This window comes from Lynx canadensis, chromosome C1, assembly GCF_007474595.2.
Source record: "Lynx canadensis isolate LIC74 chromosome C1, mLynCan4.pri.v2, whole genome shotgun sequence".
Taxonomy (NCBI): Eukaryota; Metazoa; Chordata; class Mammalia; order Carnivora; family Felidae; genus Lynx; species Lynx canadensis.
The window spans coordinates 214,428,832-214,442,855 of NC_044310.1; the positions used below are offsets into that span (position 1 = coordinate 214,428,832).

General features: G+C 48.8%; 1 protein-coding gene across 3 annotated transcripts in view; it reads left to right on the forward strand.

Moving 5' to 3' along the window:
• The window catches only part of ATG16L1 (autophagy related 16 like 1), a 77,040-nt gene that overhangs the window by 37,733 nt on the left and 25,283 nt on the right, over positions 1–14,024 (forward strand). For all 3 annotated transcript variants that reach the window (XM_030323731.1, XM_030323733.1, XM_030323732.1), the window contains exon 2: positions 10,029–10,159. In XM_030323731.1, the coding sequence (XP_030179591.1) occupies positions 10,085–10,159 (75 nt within the window). In that variant the 5' untranslated portion in view covers positions 10,029–10,084. The remainder of the gene's footprint in view (positions 1–10,028; positions 10,160–14,024) is intronic.

Below are 14,024 nucleotides of genomic sequence, written 5' to 3' on the forward strand. Positions count from 1 at the left end.
AGTTGATGCCTTTCCTCCACTACGTCTCTCCTCTTGTGCCCTACTGTAATTCCCACTCGCTAGAAATCCCAAATTTGCAAGCCAATAATAAACTTTGGAAATCTTGAGTTAAGTGAAATGTACCCATTTGTTAGAAAATGGAGGGAAATTGGTGCGATCCAGTAAGATTGGTCTCTGATCAAAAAAATTATTCTTAACCTGCTTTATCTCGGCAAAATTTGATTTTCGTACCCCAGGAAGCTCTGGCTTTCATAGCACAGCCCTACTGGTTTCTGTCTGTGCCTCCCAACCCCTCCCTGTCTTCCTTCCAGATACTTTTTCCATACTGTTTGTGCTCTAGCTGGGCTGTGCTCCTCGAACGCTCCCCGTCTCTCTCAATTCTGCCCAGGGCTATGCGGCCCTCATCTAGCCCTGACTGACTGGCACAGGGCACAGTGAAGACACCCACGTCCGGCTGGATCCAGAACCTGATGAGGCTAGAAGAAGTCCCGGTGCCCCTCCCCTTGCCCGTCCAGCAAACTGAAAGCGTGTCATTTTCCCCGTAAATCAGCATGCATCATCCCAAGCTAACCAGGACACTGTGCCGTAAGTTACACCTCGTAGAATTAACGGGAACTCCACGGCCCTGACTATCCAATCTATATTTGAATTTTCCTGGTTGCTTCAACAACGGGTTTCTTACGATTGGCTTGTTTGGATCAGGATCCAGTTAGCTTTCGCTGCATAACAAACCACCTTAAAAAGTAATGGCCTGAAACAACCATTCTTTCTCCCGATTCTGTGAGAGGGCTGGGCTGGCCCAGTTGAGGATGAATAGTAGAGGGTGGCCTCACGTCTGGCGGGCAGCTAGGAGAACACGGGTGACGCACCAAGTATGCATGCGTCAGTGTGCAAGCACTTGTCACTCTGCCTGGGTCGCCTTTATCACATCCCATTGGCCGGAGCAGATGGCACAGGCATCTGCCTGAGTGTGGGGCGCCGCATGGGGACAGGAAAGGGAATTAATTGTCCACAGTAAGGCCACATTCTGTTCTCCTCTTTGGTCTTTTTTATTCTAGAACGGTATCTGTTGCAGACTTCTTTCTATGCCGCCTGCTGGATTTGGTTGACTTTGCTCATAGAGGCAGTACGTGTGTCCCACGTGGGAACAAGCAGCCCTGCATGTCGCTGTGTCCCAGGCTTCTGTGGATTTGCTCTGGCCCTAGATGTGGAGAGGAGAGCAGGTGAATTTGGGCCCTGGGCTTCCTTCTCCCAGAGAAACAGACTTAGGAAACCACAGTTATGCTTGTAAGTCAGGCCAGGCAGCACGCAGGCTGGACACAGTCTGGTTTCTGGTCGGGAATCAGAAGCGTGTTGATCCCTAGAGGACACGCCCAGATGGTTCCAAGAGCCTGTGAGTAAAGTCTCAGGAGCAGCCGTATCCTGGACCCCCAGGCAGTGCTTGGCACAGTGGGCGCTTGGTCGCGTTTTTATTTAGTAGGATTGAGTCAGCAAAAAGCAAACCAGACAGCCCCCAAAGGGGGGCCAAAGGGACAAGAGAGGAGGAGGGATGGAGAGTAGTTAAAATCTAGGAATAAACCACAGAGGAAGTGCAAGTGTTGTGTAGAAGCTGTTGTGTGCATGTAGGTGTAGGTTTGGGGTCACAGTGCAAAATGTGTACTGTTTTTAGATGTATTGAAATCCACATAAAATGAGCCATTTTAAAGCGGATTCACACTGGACAACCCCCACCCCTATCTAATTCCAACCAAAAAAAGGGGCATTTTTGAAACCAGGTTCGTGCTTTTTTCCAAACTCTTTTGATCTAGAGCAGTTGATCTACCTGAAGAAAAGCATGCGCCCTTGTCTTAGCTCAGGTTGCTTTAAGGAAACACCACAGACCAGCTCAGACAGCTCAGGCAACAGATACTCCTTTCTCCCACTTCTGGAGGCGGGAAGTCTGAGGTCAAGGCACCGACAAAGTGGGTTCCGTCCTGCCTTAGCTTGTAGGTCACTGCCGTGCACCGCGTGCTCGCCTGACTTCCTGCTGCACTTTCAGAGTGGAGAGTGGGTGTCTCTTACAAGAATGCTAATCCTATCAGATCAGGGCCCCACCCTCGTGGCCTCATCCAACCCTGATCACCTCCCAGCGCCCCATCACACAGGGTGGGGGGTGGACACAAACTCAATTCATAACAGTACTCCCCTCGGAAAGGCGTCTTTCTCCGTGCGATCCGCGTCACGAGGAAGCTGCTCAGTTTGTGATCAGCTCCAAAATCTTGTGTTGAGGCAGCTTCATGACCCCTGAAGGACCCTCTGGTGTTGGGACCCACGTGGCGTGGTCAGGGTGAAGAAGCCCCCGAGGCACATGTCATTGGCCTCTCGTGGGAGAGGACAAAGGGAAGTGTTGGCCAGGATCCCCCTGCCTCCACTCTGCACGGGACTCTCCTTCTATAGGACTCACCTGCACATTTGATGCATCTCCCCAACTCTGCAAGTCAGGAGTCTGTAGGTGGCAGGCCGAGGCCCAGCTACCTCCCCAAGGTCGCAGTGGACCCATCCGTAGGCCACAGAGCCCAGGACTCCAGTCTGGGGCTGTTTGTACCACATGTCTCCTTTACATGGAAACCTGGAGCGCCAGGTACCATTCCCTACATGACGCCTCAGCACGGACATTCGAAATCTGCGTAAGGGTGGGCCCCCGGCATGGTGAGAGGGTTTCGATGCCCATGAGGAATGACCATCTGTGTCCTGATCATGAAAAGAGTCACACGTAGAAGATACTGGATTAATTTGCAGCAATGAAGAGAGGTGGAAGGGAAGCTGAGTCCTTCCTAACAATTTCCCCATGGGTCACACACAGTTTGAAAGAAAGGTGGTAATGATTTCCCTATCCCTGGAAGCATTCAGCCACTTCTTATTGTGGATATAGAGTAGAACCAAGCTAGGGGTGGAGTGTGGCCTACATCCTTTTTTTTTTTTTTTTTAATTTATTTTGAGAGAGAGCAAGCAGGGGAGGGGCGGAGAGAGAGGGGGTGAGAGAATCCCAAGCAGGCTCCGCACTGTCAGCACAGAGGCTGATGCAAGGCTTGAACTGACGAACCACGAGATCGTGACCTGAGCCAAAACCAAGAGTCGGACGTTCAACCGACTGAACCACCCAGGTGCCCCTGGACTACGTTCTTTTCCGAGGTGTCTGCCCAAACCCACAGGATTCCATTTATGATTTCAGATGCTCTAAGCCAGCCTGACCTAGAACAGCTGTCCGTTCTTTAGGTCAGTTGACCAAGAGGTGCATGTTGGAATTAAGGTGGCTTTTAAAAGCTCTTGATTCCCTGGCAGTCTTCGTAAATCCAGTAGACCCCAGTCTTCTCGGGTCCTCTCTGCCTCGGTGAAACCAAGGCAATGAGGACACAAGGTTTTCATGTTGTAGTTGACATTTAGCGGAGTATGCCAGTGTTCCTTGCACACGTGCCCTCGTAAAACCCTAACACGATAACCTAGCCCCAAAGCCCATAAGCTTCTTAAGCTGAACATCCCCAGCCTGGTGCTGCGTCTGGTACTGGGAGGGGAAGCCCAGGGCTTGTAGCTTCGTGGCACCGGACGCCGACTCCAGAGAAGCTGGCATTGCTGTCGCCAGTGGTTCCCATACGGCGAGTGTTCAAAGAGCAGTCAGTTTCCAAAATAACCAGAGAAAGGTTGACAACTTTTTCTTTGGGCCAAGTAAGGATGTTTTTTTTCTGAACTTCCATCTACTCTAATCTTTATTTTATGAGAGAGGGGACATTTTGTTCTTACGCTTAGCAGCTGCATTCTGAAACATTTATGAGTAAAGTGTCATGATGTCTGCAGTTTACTTTCAAAGGGTTCCAAAGGAACAAGGAATAGACAGGTGGAGCACACACAGGGAAGTGTTCGTTGTCAAAGCCCAGCGTTGACTGTGTGGGTGTCGCTTGTATTATTCCAGCCTTTCCCTACATTCTAAACAATAGATTTCACAAAACGCAAAACTCACGGCAGATCAGTGGTTGCCGGGGACTGGGGAGGTTGGTGGAGAAGTTGACTGAAATAGGGGCCAGGGAACTTTTGGGGGTGATGGCAATGTTCTGTCTTGACCATAGTGGTAGTTAAGCTCCTCGAACGGCACACTTTAAAATGGGCAGACTTGGGGCAACTGGGTGGCTCAGTCGGTTAAGCGTCCAACTTTGGCTCAGGTCATGATCTCGTGGTTTGTGGGTTCGAGCCCTGCATTGGGCTCTGTGCTGACAGCTCAGAGCCTGGAGCCTGCTTCAGATTCTGTGTCTCCCTCTCTCTCTGCCCTTCCTCAGCTCGTGCCGTCTCTCTCTGTCTCTCAAAAATGAATAAACATTGAAAAAAAATTTTTTTAATGGGCAGATTTACTTGTGTGTAAAGAATGCCTCAATAAAGAGAGAGAGAAAAAGGACATTTTAATATCCAAAAGCTGAGAACTTCATAACCTTAGGATAATTTACATTGAATGCATTTGGCTCCATGACAAAACTTACAACAGCGCCCTTCTTTTTCTCATTTTTCTGCCAAGCAGAGAAAAATTCATCACAGACCAGAGGCTGGGAACGACTACCAGAGACTCCATTTCCCAAAAAATGAGGTCTGGTATCCGGCCCACCCCCAGTTTTTTCCACCTGCCAGGCGTCGGCAGGTCAGTAACTGAAGTCTGCTGATCTGCACCCTCCCAGCAGCCTGGTGCTAAGAGAATGGGCGTCCCAAGAGCACCCACAGCTGCAGGCGGGTCCCAGGTGCTGCGGCCACCGCTCAGGGCAGCCCTTCTGATGCAGACGCTAAAAGAAGCACCCTGGTCATTTGCCTTTCTCTTATGTGCGTGGGTTTTTTTTTTTTTTTTTACGTTTATTTATTTTTGAGACAGAGCATGAACAGGGGAGGGGCAGAGAGAGAGAGGGAGACACAGAATCTGAAACAGGCTCCAGGCTCTGAGCTGTCAGCACAGAGCCTGACGTGGGTCTCAAACTCACAGACTGCGAGATCATGACCTGAGCCAAAGTCGGACGCTTAACCAACCAAGCCACCCAGGCGCCCCTATGTGCGTGTTTTTAAGGGGAAAAAAAAAATCAGAGATTCTTTTAAATTTATGACAGTGTTATATTTTAACCATTCCGCTATGGGAGAAGTAAATGACTCTTGGAGAAAAAATTTTTAAAACAGGTGAAACCTAACATTCCCACCACACAGAGACCACTGTTAGTTCCTTATACGTATCCTTTCAGATTCTGCATATTAAACATGCATATGTGTGTATACACATATAGGTACAAGTTTGCATAGGTGCATAGGTGTGTATTTGCAAGGTGTGATCATATTACGCATGCCATCCTATGATCTTCTTTGTGCAGTCACTAGCTCTCCCTTCTTATTCCAGATATTTCCGTCTTACCTGCCACCTAGACCATATCCAGATTTTCCCAGTAGACCCAAAATGTCCTGTAGATCCGGTTTTTCCGATTGGAGATATGCAGTCTGGGACCACACGTTGCATCTGGAGGTTGGGTCCCTTAACGTTTTTTGATCTAGTACCTCCCTTTTCTGTGACATTGACTCATGAAAAGACATCAGCCACTTTTCCATTCATCTAGTCACTCTCTCGTGCCATCTAGCTCGTTCCTCTCTTCCCTGCATTTCTATAAACCAGAAGTGATGTCTGAAGGCTTAATGGATTCCAGTTAACCCAAGGTGACACGTGACATCTGGTTGGCATCATTGCCAATTCTGAGATTGACCATGGACCATGCCTGGTCCCCCCAGTACTGTGAGGCTTGCACCTTGTGATAAGCCCAGGATCCAAATGCCATCACTTTGGTGCTATAGGAGCAGCCATTTCCCCATCACCTCTTCACCTGAGGCCTTTGACTCCAATGAATAATTGTCTGAGTCAATCATTTCATCAGTATTTGATAGTAACTTTCACTATCATTCAGCCACGGTAAGGCCAACAGATCAGGAGACAACGGCCACTGAAAAGATAATCTGTTACAGTTCCCAAAAGGAGGGGACAGCCCATGCCACGTGGGGCCACATGGGGAAGCACCAGATTCCGCCAGGGGGCAGAGGGATGGAGGGGAAAACATGGGCAAGAGTCTCTGTGGTTTCCCCAGGAAAGAGCTGATGAAGCAAGATATGTGGGTTGAAGATTGGGAGAGTTTGAATAACTTCTTCTGGCTCTTTAGTGATGGGCTCTCTCCAGTGTCTGAATCCTGGTCTGGGGATAATTAGGGCAGGGCAGTAGTAGCTCAGTGTGAGAGCCTGACCAGGGAGGAAAGGAGGCCTCCAAGGTGTGTGGGCTCTGAATTGGTTACTTTGCGTATGAAAGGCTGTCTCTAGGAAAGGGCTAGCAGTCTCCAGGGGCCCGCAGAGCCCCAGATGTCAAGGCAACAGAAATAACGGAAAATATGGGGCGCCTGGCTTGCTCAGAAGAACAGGTGACTCTTGATCGAGGGGTTGTGAGGGGTTGTGAGTTTGAGCTCCACAATGACTGTAGAGATTACATACATACATACATACTAAAATACAGAAAATCAAAAGGCATGGCTGGCTAATGGAATCAGAGTTTGTCAAATGATGTTTTTCTAATTCTGTCATTCCTTTTGCCAGCTACTGCTGGCATTCCTCTGGTTTAAAAAAAAAGCAACACACAAAAAAGCTTTCCCCCTTAGAAATTTAAAACGGTTCTGCCAGCTATTACACTGTTGCAATCCAGAGACTCATCGATGTGCTGCTTCAAGGCTAGTGAGATCCCTCTTCTAAGTGCTGGAGATGGGATAGGTAGTCGGAAGTCGCTATCCCCCCTGGAGCATGCATTCCAGGAACGATGGGGCCGGGGACAGACAGGAAAACAAGGCACACAGCTTCTCCTGTATGTGAGACAGTGATAAGTGACAAGAAAAATAATGCAGAGAAGGCTGCAAGTTCTGGGCGAGCTGGTACGTTATAGGCTGTGGGGTGAATGGGGTGACATTGAAGTAAAGACCCAAAGGAAGCGGCTCTCTGTGAGAGGAGTGTTCCAGAACAGGAAACAGTTAAGTGCAAAGGCCCTGTGGCAGCTTTAAAGAAAAGCGAAGAGACCAATAGGCCGGAGAAGTGGGTGAGGTAGTGAGAAATAAGCCCATCGGCCCACTCAAAGGAGGGATGTGGAGACTCAGCGCACAGGGAAGTGAAGTGAAGTGAAGTAGTCTGATTGGGGCAAATGTTCATTCCCTCCTCCCTTTGTTCTTTGACGCATGTTCTTTGGCCTCTGGAAATAAGCGCTCAAAAGGGAGAGGGGAAGAAGAACCAAGAAGTGAAGTGTGTAAGGGTTTGGGACTCCATTGGGGGGGGGGGGGGTTGTACATACTTCGAATAGGTTATAAACCTGTTAACTAGACAGTGTAGCTTTTATTTGGTATTTCTGAAAATGAGTCATCTCCCTTACTTCTCACAAGAGGTAACAGGGGAGCAAATCTGGGAGGGCCTTGCAGGCATTGTCCAGACAGAGGCGGAGCCCCCGGAATGTTTCCATAGATGCTAACACCCCAAAGTGTTAGAACATGCTTTTTGCTTAGACTTGGCTTCATTCCCGGACACAAGGTCAAGTCCAATAGGTAAATGTGTCTGCAGTGTCCATGTGTTCATTCCCTGAGTGTTCTTGTGAGCAGCTGTCGTTCTAGGCACCGGGAACGCAGAGGTGAGGGAAACAACAGGATGGGTGCCTGCCCTCCTGGAGCCAAGAGTCAAGTGAGGGAAGAAAGATCATAAAATAACCACACAAGCATCAAATGCAGCTGTGCCTCCAACCCAGCCCCGGAAGTTGGGGAAGGCTCCCCGGACGATGGGACTCCTCACTTACAGCACGAAGGGTGAAACGAGTCAGCAAGTTGAAGACAGAAGAAGAGGATTGTTCTTTTTTTTTTTTTTTTAAATTTTTTAACGTTTATTCATTTTTTGATAGAGACAGAGCAGAGCGTGAGTGGGGGAGGGGCAGAGAGAGAGGCAGACACAGAATCCAAAGCAGGTTCCAGGCTCTGAACTGACAGCACAGAGCCTGACGCGGGGCTCGAACCCACGGACTGTGAGATCACGACCTGAACCGAAGTCGGACGCCCAACCGACTGAACCACCCAGGCGCCCCGAGAAGAGGATTGTTCCAGGCAAAAAAGAACAGTGGGGTGGGGGAGTGGGGGGAAATGTGGCTCAGGACAATGTGGAAAGCAGGTAGAGATTTCAAGATGGTGCCCGTGTCCTGACAACAGTGGGAGATACTAAACGGAGGGGACAGGTCAGGGTTTGGGAGGCCCCTCTTCCACTGCAGACAAGGAGCCGGAGGCTGGCCATGGAGGTAGTCAGACGGCAGGAGACATTATGGTCCAAGGAAGCAGAGGGGGTGGTGTGGACTCAGGAGGAGGCTCCGGGGATGAGAAGATGCGGACAGATTCCAGAGACAAGGGGGGAGGAGGGGTGCATGTGGGGGGAGGAACAGACAAGACTGGGGACAATAATCAGGAGGGCAAGGGGTGGAGGGGAGGCACCCATCTGGTCTGGATTGAATAACACCAGGATTCATCTTGAGGTTGACATTTCTCCTTGACCTTTTTGTTTCTATCCCCACGCCCAAGGTTGCATTAGCCACCTGCTGAGTTTAATCAAGTTTGTCGAGCACTCGAAAATCCCCTGTCCCGGTGATACTGGGGGTGAAGGGCTAATCAGTCTATTTCCAGAACCCAAAGAGGGTTAGGATAAAAAGCAGCTTTTCCTGAGCTATCCTCCCCCGCACCACGCCTTCCCCACTGGCGCTCCTGCACCTGTGAGCCCCTCTGGACGGAGACTCGTGCCTTTGCCTAATGCTTAGAACTGCTGAAACCACCAATTCGCCCGTCTCAACCCTAATCCCTTCTCCACCCTGCTCCTTAAATGGGATTTGGCTTCTAGACACTGAGACCCGGGTGTGGGCACCCTCCCCAAGTTCCCTACAAATTCCCCACGCACATCAGCCGGGGACCTCGGTGGGGTCATCTGGTTACACAGAGCCAGGGCCGGCTGCTCACCCCAGAGGGACAGAGCCCTTCTCCTCGCCTCCCGGGCCCATCTGGCTGCACAAGGTACATGACCATCCCCAGCACAAGGCTTCTCGGAAACCCGGGGCAAGCACAGGGAAGAGCAAGGGTCAGGACGATGGGCATTTTCACGTGGTCGGTCTGTCCCAGGTTTGCCTTCTCCGTGTGGTTTCAGGGACTTTGCTTGCTAAAGAGGCTCAGTTCACTGAGTTCTGGACAGCTAAGATGGCTTTTCCACTGTGCGTAAAGCTGGGGAGCAGTGAGAGAACAGGATAGGAAAACAGCTGAGTATGAGTTGCTGGGCAGAACTTCTGGGGACTTGGGGCACCTGGGTGTCTAAGTCAGTTGGGCGTCTGACTTCGGCTCAGGTCATGATCTCACAGTTTGTGGGTTCGAGCCCCGCGTCGGGCTCTGTGCTGACAGCTCAGAACCTGGAGCCTACTTTGGGTTCTGTGTCTCCTCCTCTCTCCGCCCCTCCCATGCTCATGCTTTGTCTCTCTATCAAAAAAATGAATAAACGTTAAAAAAAAATTAAAAAAAAAAGAACTTCTGGGGACTTGACATAGTTTGAAAATAATATTTGTGAAGTGGTTATATAGTGGTCTTCAGGAACTTTCTCTATTCTAATTACCATAAGACATTGTGAGGATAGAATTTTAAATCCAACCTGGCTAAGTGTTATGATGCCAAAGGCTAATCAGGAACTAAAACCTTCTCATTGGAATCTAGCTGGGCTTCTGAGTGAGGTTTTCTAAGAAATGTTTGAGGCTTATCAAGAAAAATAAAACACATGTTTTTAAAAAAGCACACCACTGTGTAATAGAAACTAGACAAAGACCTTATTTAATCAAACATCGATATTCAAGCAGATCCAGATAAATGTCTAATGGATCCACAGCATCTCACAAGTTGGTTTTATACCAAGAATGTCCTTGACTGTATATTGAGGATCATTTTACCTTTCCCCAGCCCTCTAACACCTGACTTACATCCCGCGGTGGAAGAAGCTTCCAGGGACAGATAACATGGCGGCCATCGGGAAGACCGGCAAGGCTGCACCAAACCATGTTATCTTCAAGAAGATCTCCCGGGACAAATCGGTAAGTGGTACAGAAGTGAGCAACTTGATGCAGTTTTTTTAAAGGAGCTTTTTCAAGAATAGACATGGGGACGGGGATACCTGGCCAGCTTAGTAGAGCATGCGACTCTTGAACCTTGTGGTTGTGAGTTCAGGCTTCACGTTGGGTGTAGAGATTGCTCAAAAAAGAAAAAAGAAAAAAGAAAACAAAAAGAATAGACACAATCAACATCAAAACCCTGTGAGGTTGAGGAAGATCTTTGTCTATTTTCTGTCTCTCTGGGTGACAATGAGATATGAATGAATGAGTGAATTGTACAAATACAACTTCTTTTCAGTCTCATCAAGAATTTAGTCCTGAGACCTGTCATTTTCTCCTCATCTCTCAGTCCCCACCCCTTACCCCCCATTTTACTTGGCTGGCCTTGAACCAATGACTTAAATTTTAAACACTATCTTAAAGGGAAGCCTGATGGAAGGTCTACACCACAGCCTCCATGGACGGGGTCTCCTTGCTCCACCTGATGGCTTCTTAGGGGCCAGCAGTCTAGCTCGGCACTGTCCAATTCAAGCTGCAAATGTTATTTTAAAGTTTTTAGCAGCCACATTTATAAAAAAGAAGAAACAGATGGAATTGATTTTCATATATACTTTTATTTAACCCGATATAGCCAAAAAACTATCATTTCAACATGCAAATGATATCAAAATTATTGATGACATTTTACATTCACTTTCCAAGTCTTTGAAGTCTGGTATGCCTTCTACATTTATAGCACGTGTCAGTTTGGAATGATATTCCAAGTGTCCAGGAGCCCCCTGTAACTAGTCGCCACTGCACTGGACGGTGTAGATCTAGATCATTCTTCTAGTTGACTTCTGAGGGGTTCCCGCGGAAGTGGTTGAGAATTTTCCTTTCAAAGGCTCTTGATACAGTTGGATCAGTCCACTCTTTGCTCAAGCAGCTTAGACCTGGAGACTGTTTCCGACACTGAGTCTATGTGCAGGACACAGAGAATCATCATCATCGGCCCAAGTAGACGCTTAGCCAGCACGTGCGGTTCTGAAATCAGGTGCTCCAGGGACTTCTCAGCGCTCTGTTTTCTGTGCTTTGTAAAACTGAACTTTGGATTTTTCCTTCAGGGTTTATCAAATGTTAAGCCTCCCTGGGCCCAAAGGAAACTCTGTGACCCTCATAGTGCAACACAAGAGAAACAGGTTGGCACAGGGCACTCTGCCCTTTCTGCTCCCAGCTGAGGAACTCCACTGTGGGGTGATAGATAATTTGGGGACTCCTCAACCATTTATTCTCCAAACTCTTTCCCACTTGTGTCTTCCCAACTTTTCTGGCAGAAGAAGAGAGAAACCACTCCTGCTGGGCCATATGTTTTTCCCGCTATTTTATTCCTCACACCTAGATAGACATCCTTTGAACTGAGAAATTTAGAATTTTTGTGCGTGTGGGCAAATCTATCAATTAATGTCTCGCATATTAGGATTATTCCAATTGCAGGCTCTGTATGGCCCCAGGCAGGGTGCACCAGGAGCCCTGGGCCCATTTCTCTGTGATTCTCTCCACTCTGCCCTCTTCTGTGGTCTTCATCCTCCAGCTGGTGGCAAGATGGCTGCCCTAGCTCCAGCCATCTCATCCTCACTTCCTTCCCGAGAAAGGAAAAGACTGTTGCCTTCCTGGTGTCTCTTCTTAAGAGTGGGAACATATTTTCCCAGTAGCCTCCAGCAGACTTCTGTCATATCTGATTGGTCAAAACTGGCTCACATGCCCACCCTAAACCAATCCTGAGCCAAAGGAATTGGGTGATCATCATTGGATCAAGCCAATCAAGAATTACCCTCTGGGGCTGGCCTCCTCTTAGCCTGGGCCCCATGGGGATGGTGAACCCTGAATGCAGTTGGCAACTTCTGTCCAGGAAGAAGGGCACATGGGTCTGTTGGTTGAGCAAACAACATGTCGGCTGCACCTCTGCATTGTTCGGCCCCACTTCCCTACCTGCTCCTGTCCCTTCCCCCACTCCCTTTCCAGTTGCAGCAGAACACACGCCTTTGCTCCCATCCAAGGTTCATGCTATTTACACGTACGTCTCTCGGTCCACTTCCTCCTTGGAGTCTTACCATCAGCTTCCCTCTCTACCAGTACTTTGTCTGAACGTAAAAGCAAGGATGGACCTTGTGCATATTTTAAAAACATTTTTTTAATGTTTATTTATTTTTGAAGGAGAGAGACAGAGCATGAGCGGGGGAGGCGCAGAGAGGGAGACACAGAATCTGAAGCAGGCTCCAGGTCTGAGCTGTCAACGCAGAGCCAGATGTGGGGCTCAGACTCACAAACTATGAGATCATGACCCGGGCCGAAGCCCGATGCTTAGCCGACTGAGCCACCCAGGCGCCCCCGAACCTCAGGTGTATTAAAGACAGCAACCAACAAACTCCCCTTAACCTACCACCTTTCCAGCTCCTCTTCCTCCAAGCTAAAGCTTGAAAAAGAAGAAAACACACTCTCTCCATCTACCTTCTCTCTTCCCTCCTCCCTACCTCAGTCAGCTGCCCAGCTGGCTTTCCTCTTGTCCATCCATTCTCCACTTTGATGCCAATGTCATCTCTTCTATAAAATGGGGCTAATTCCTACCTCACAGAATAGTTGTGGGGATTCAGTGAAATACTGTAGTCAGCGCTTAGCTTGGCACCTGGGACATGATAAGCACCGAAATGCTATTCAGTCTTTCGTCCTGCTTAAAATGCTTCAACAGCTTTAAGGTTGGAACCATCAGCCTGCATCCCCATTTGGTGGCCCTTCACCTGCAGATGAAACCATTGGTTCCAGAAGCATTCTCTTGGTTCTGGGCTTTGTATACACTAATGTTTGTTTTGTCCAGAAAACATCCTCACACCATCCTTCCCAGCCACCCGACTATGCAGTCCTTCGGGTGTTTCATCAATAATACAAATAACTTAGAAGGCACGGGGATTCACTCCAGAGTATCTGATGTGAGGGAGTAGATCTAGGAGATGATTGAATGCGAACAGAAATTATTTTGGGTGGTTCATGGAAATAAAAATATGAATTTAAGAGGCTTAGGGATGAAAGGGGCTAGGAAGGGTGCGTGAACTCACTCATTGGGGCCCTTAGCAAATGCTGATTAGATCCCTGCAGTGTATCAGACACTGTGGCAGAAACCTTGATGGCTGAAAGGTGAAAGAATTCTTACCATTAAGGCACTCACAACCCTGTGGTTTAGAGCGGTGCGCTTTGATGAACACGACCTATGTGCTTCCATAAAGGGGGTTGGCAGAGACCTTCACCACCAGGGGCATGGAAACAGACAGCAAGAGGACCAAAACCATGGTCATTGCCCCCCAACTCCCCACACCCTCTTTCTCAGGGCATGGGTTCAGGTTTTCCCATACAGGAGCTCATCTGGTAGGATTTCAGGGACTACGGAACTCCTCCTGCCTCTTTACTCAGTTCAGAAATTCCTCTAATGAGGAGGGGAAACTGGTTCATTCAACAGCCAGCTGTAAGAGGCTTAAGTGTTGGGAGGAGACTCATGTGCATAAGCATAACTTTCCACGGAAGTATTATCAGTGAATTCAACAAGGTTACCTGGATGATCTCAGACCTGGGATGTCAGATCTGGGTTTCCCAGACCTCCAGGCTCTGGGAAAAGGTGGGAGAATGGGGACCATCCAAGGGGGTGGGAAGAATCCCTTGGAGCAGATTTATGGGGCTGAAGAAAGAGCACACCTTGCCTGCAATCCATAGTCTCTGCCCACAGCCAAGCAGGGAGAGAGTGGGTGATGGGCAAGCTGCAGGGCCAGGCAGCAGCTCAAGACGAATCAAAATGTGCCAGCTGTTGTGGGGCCAGGGGTTT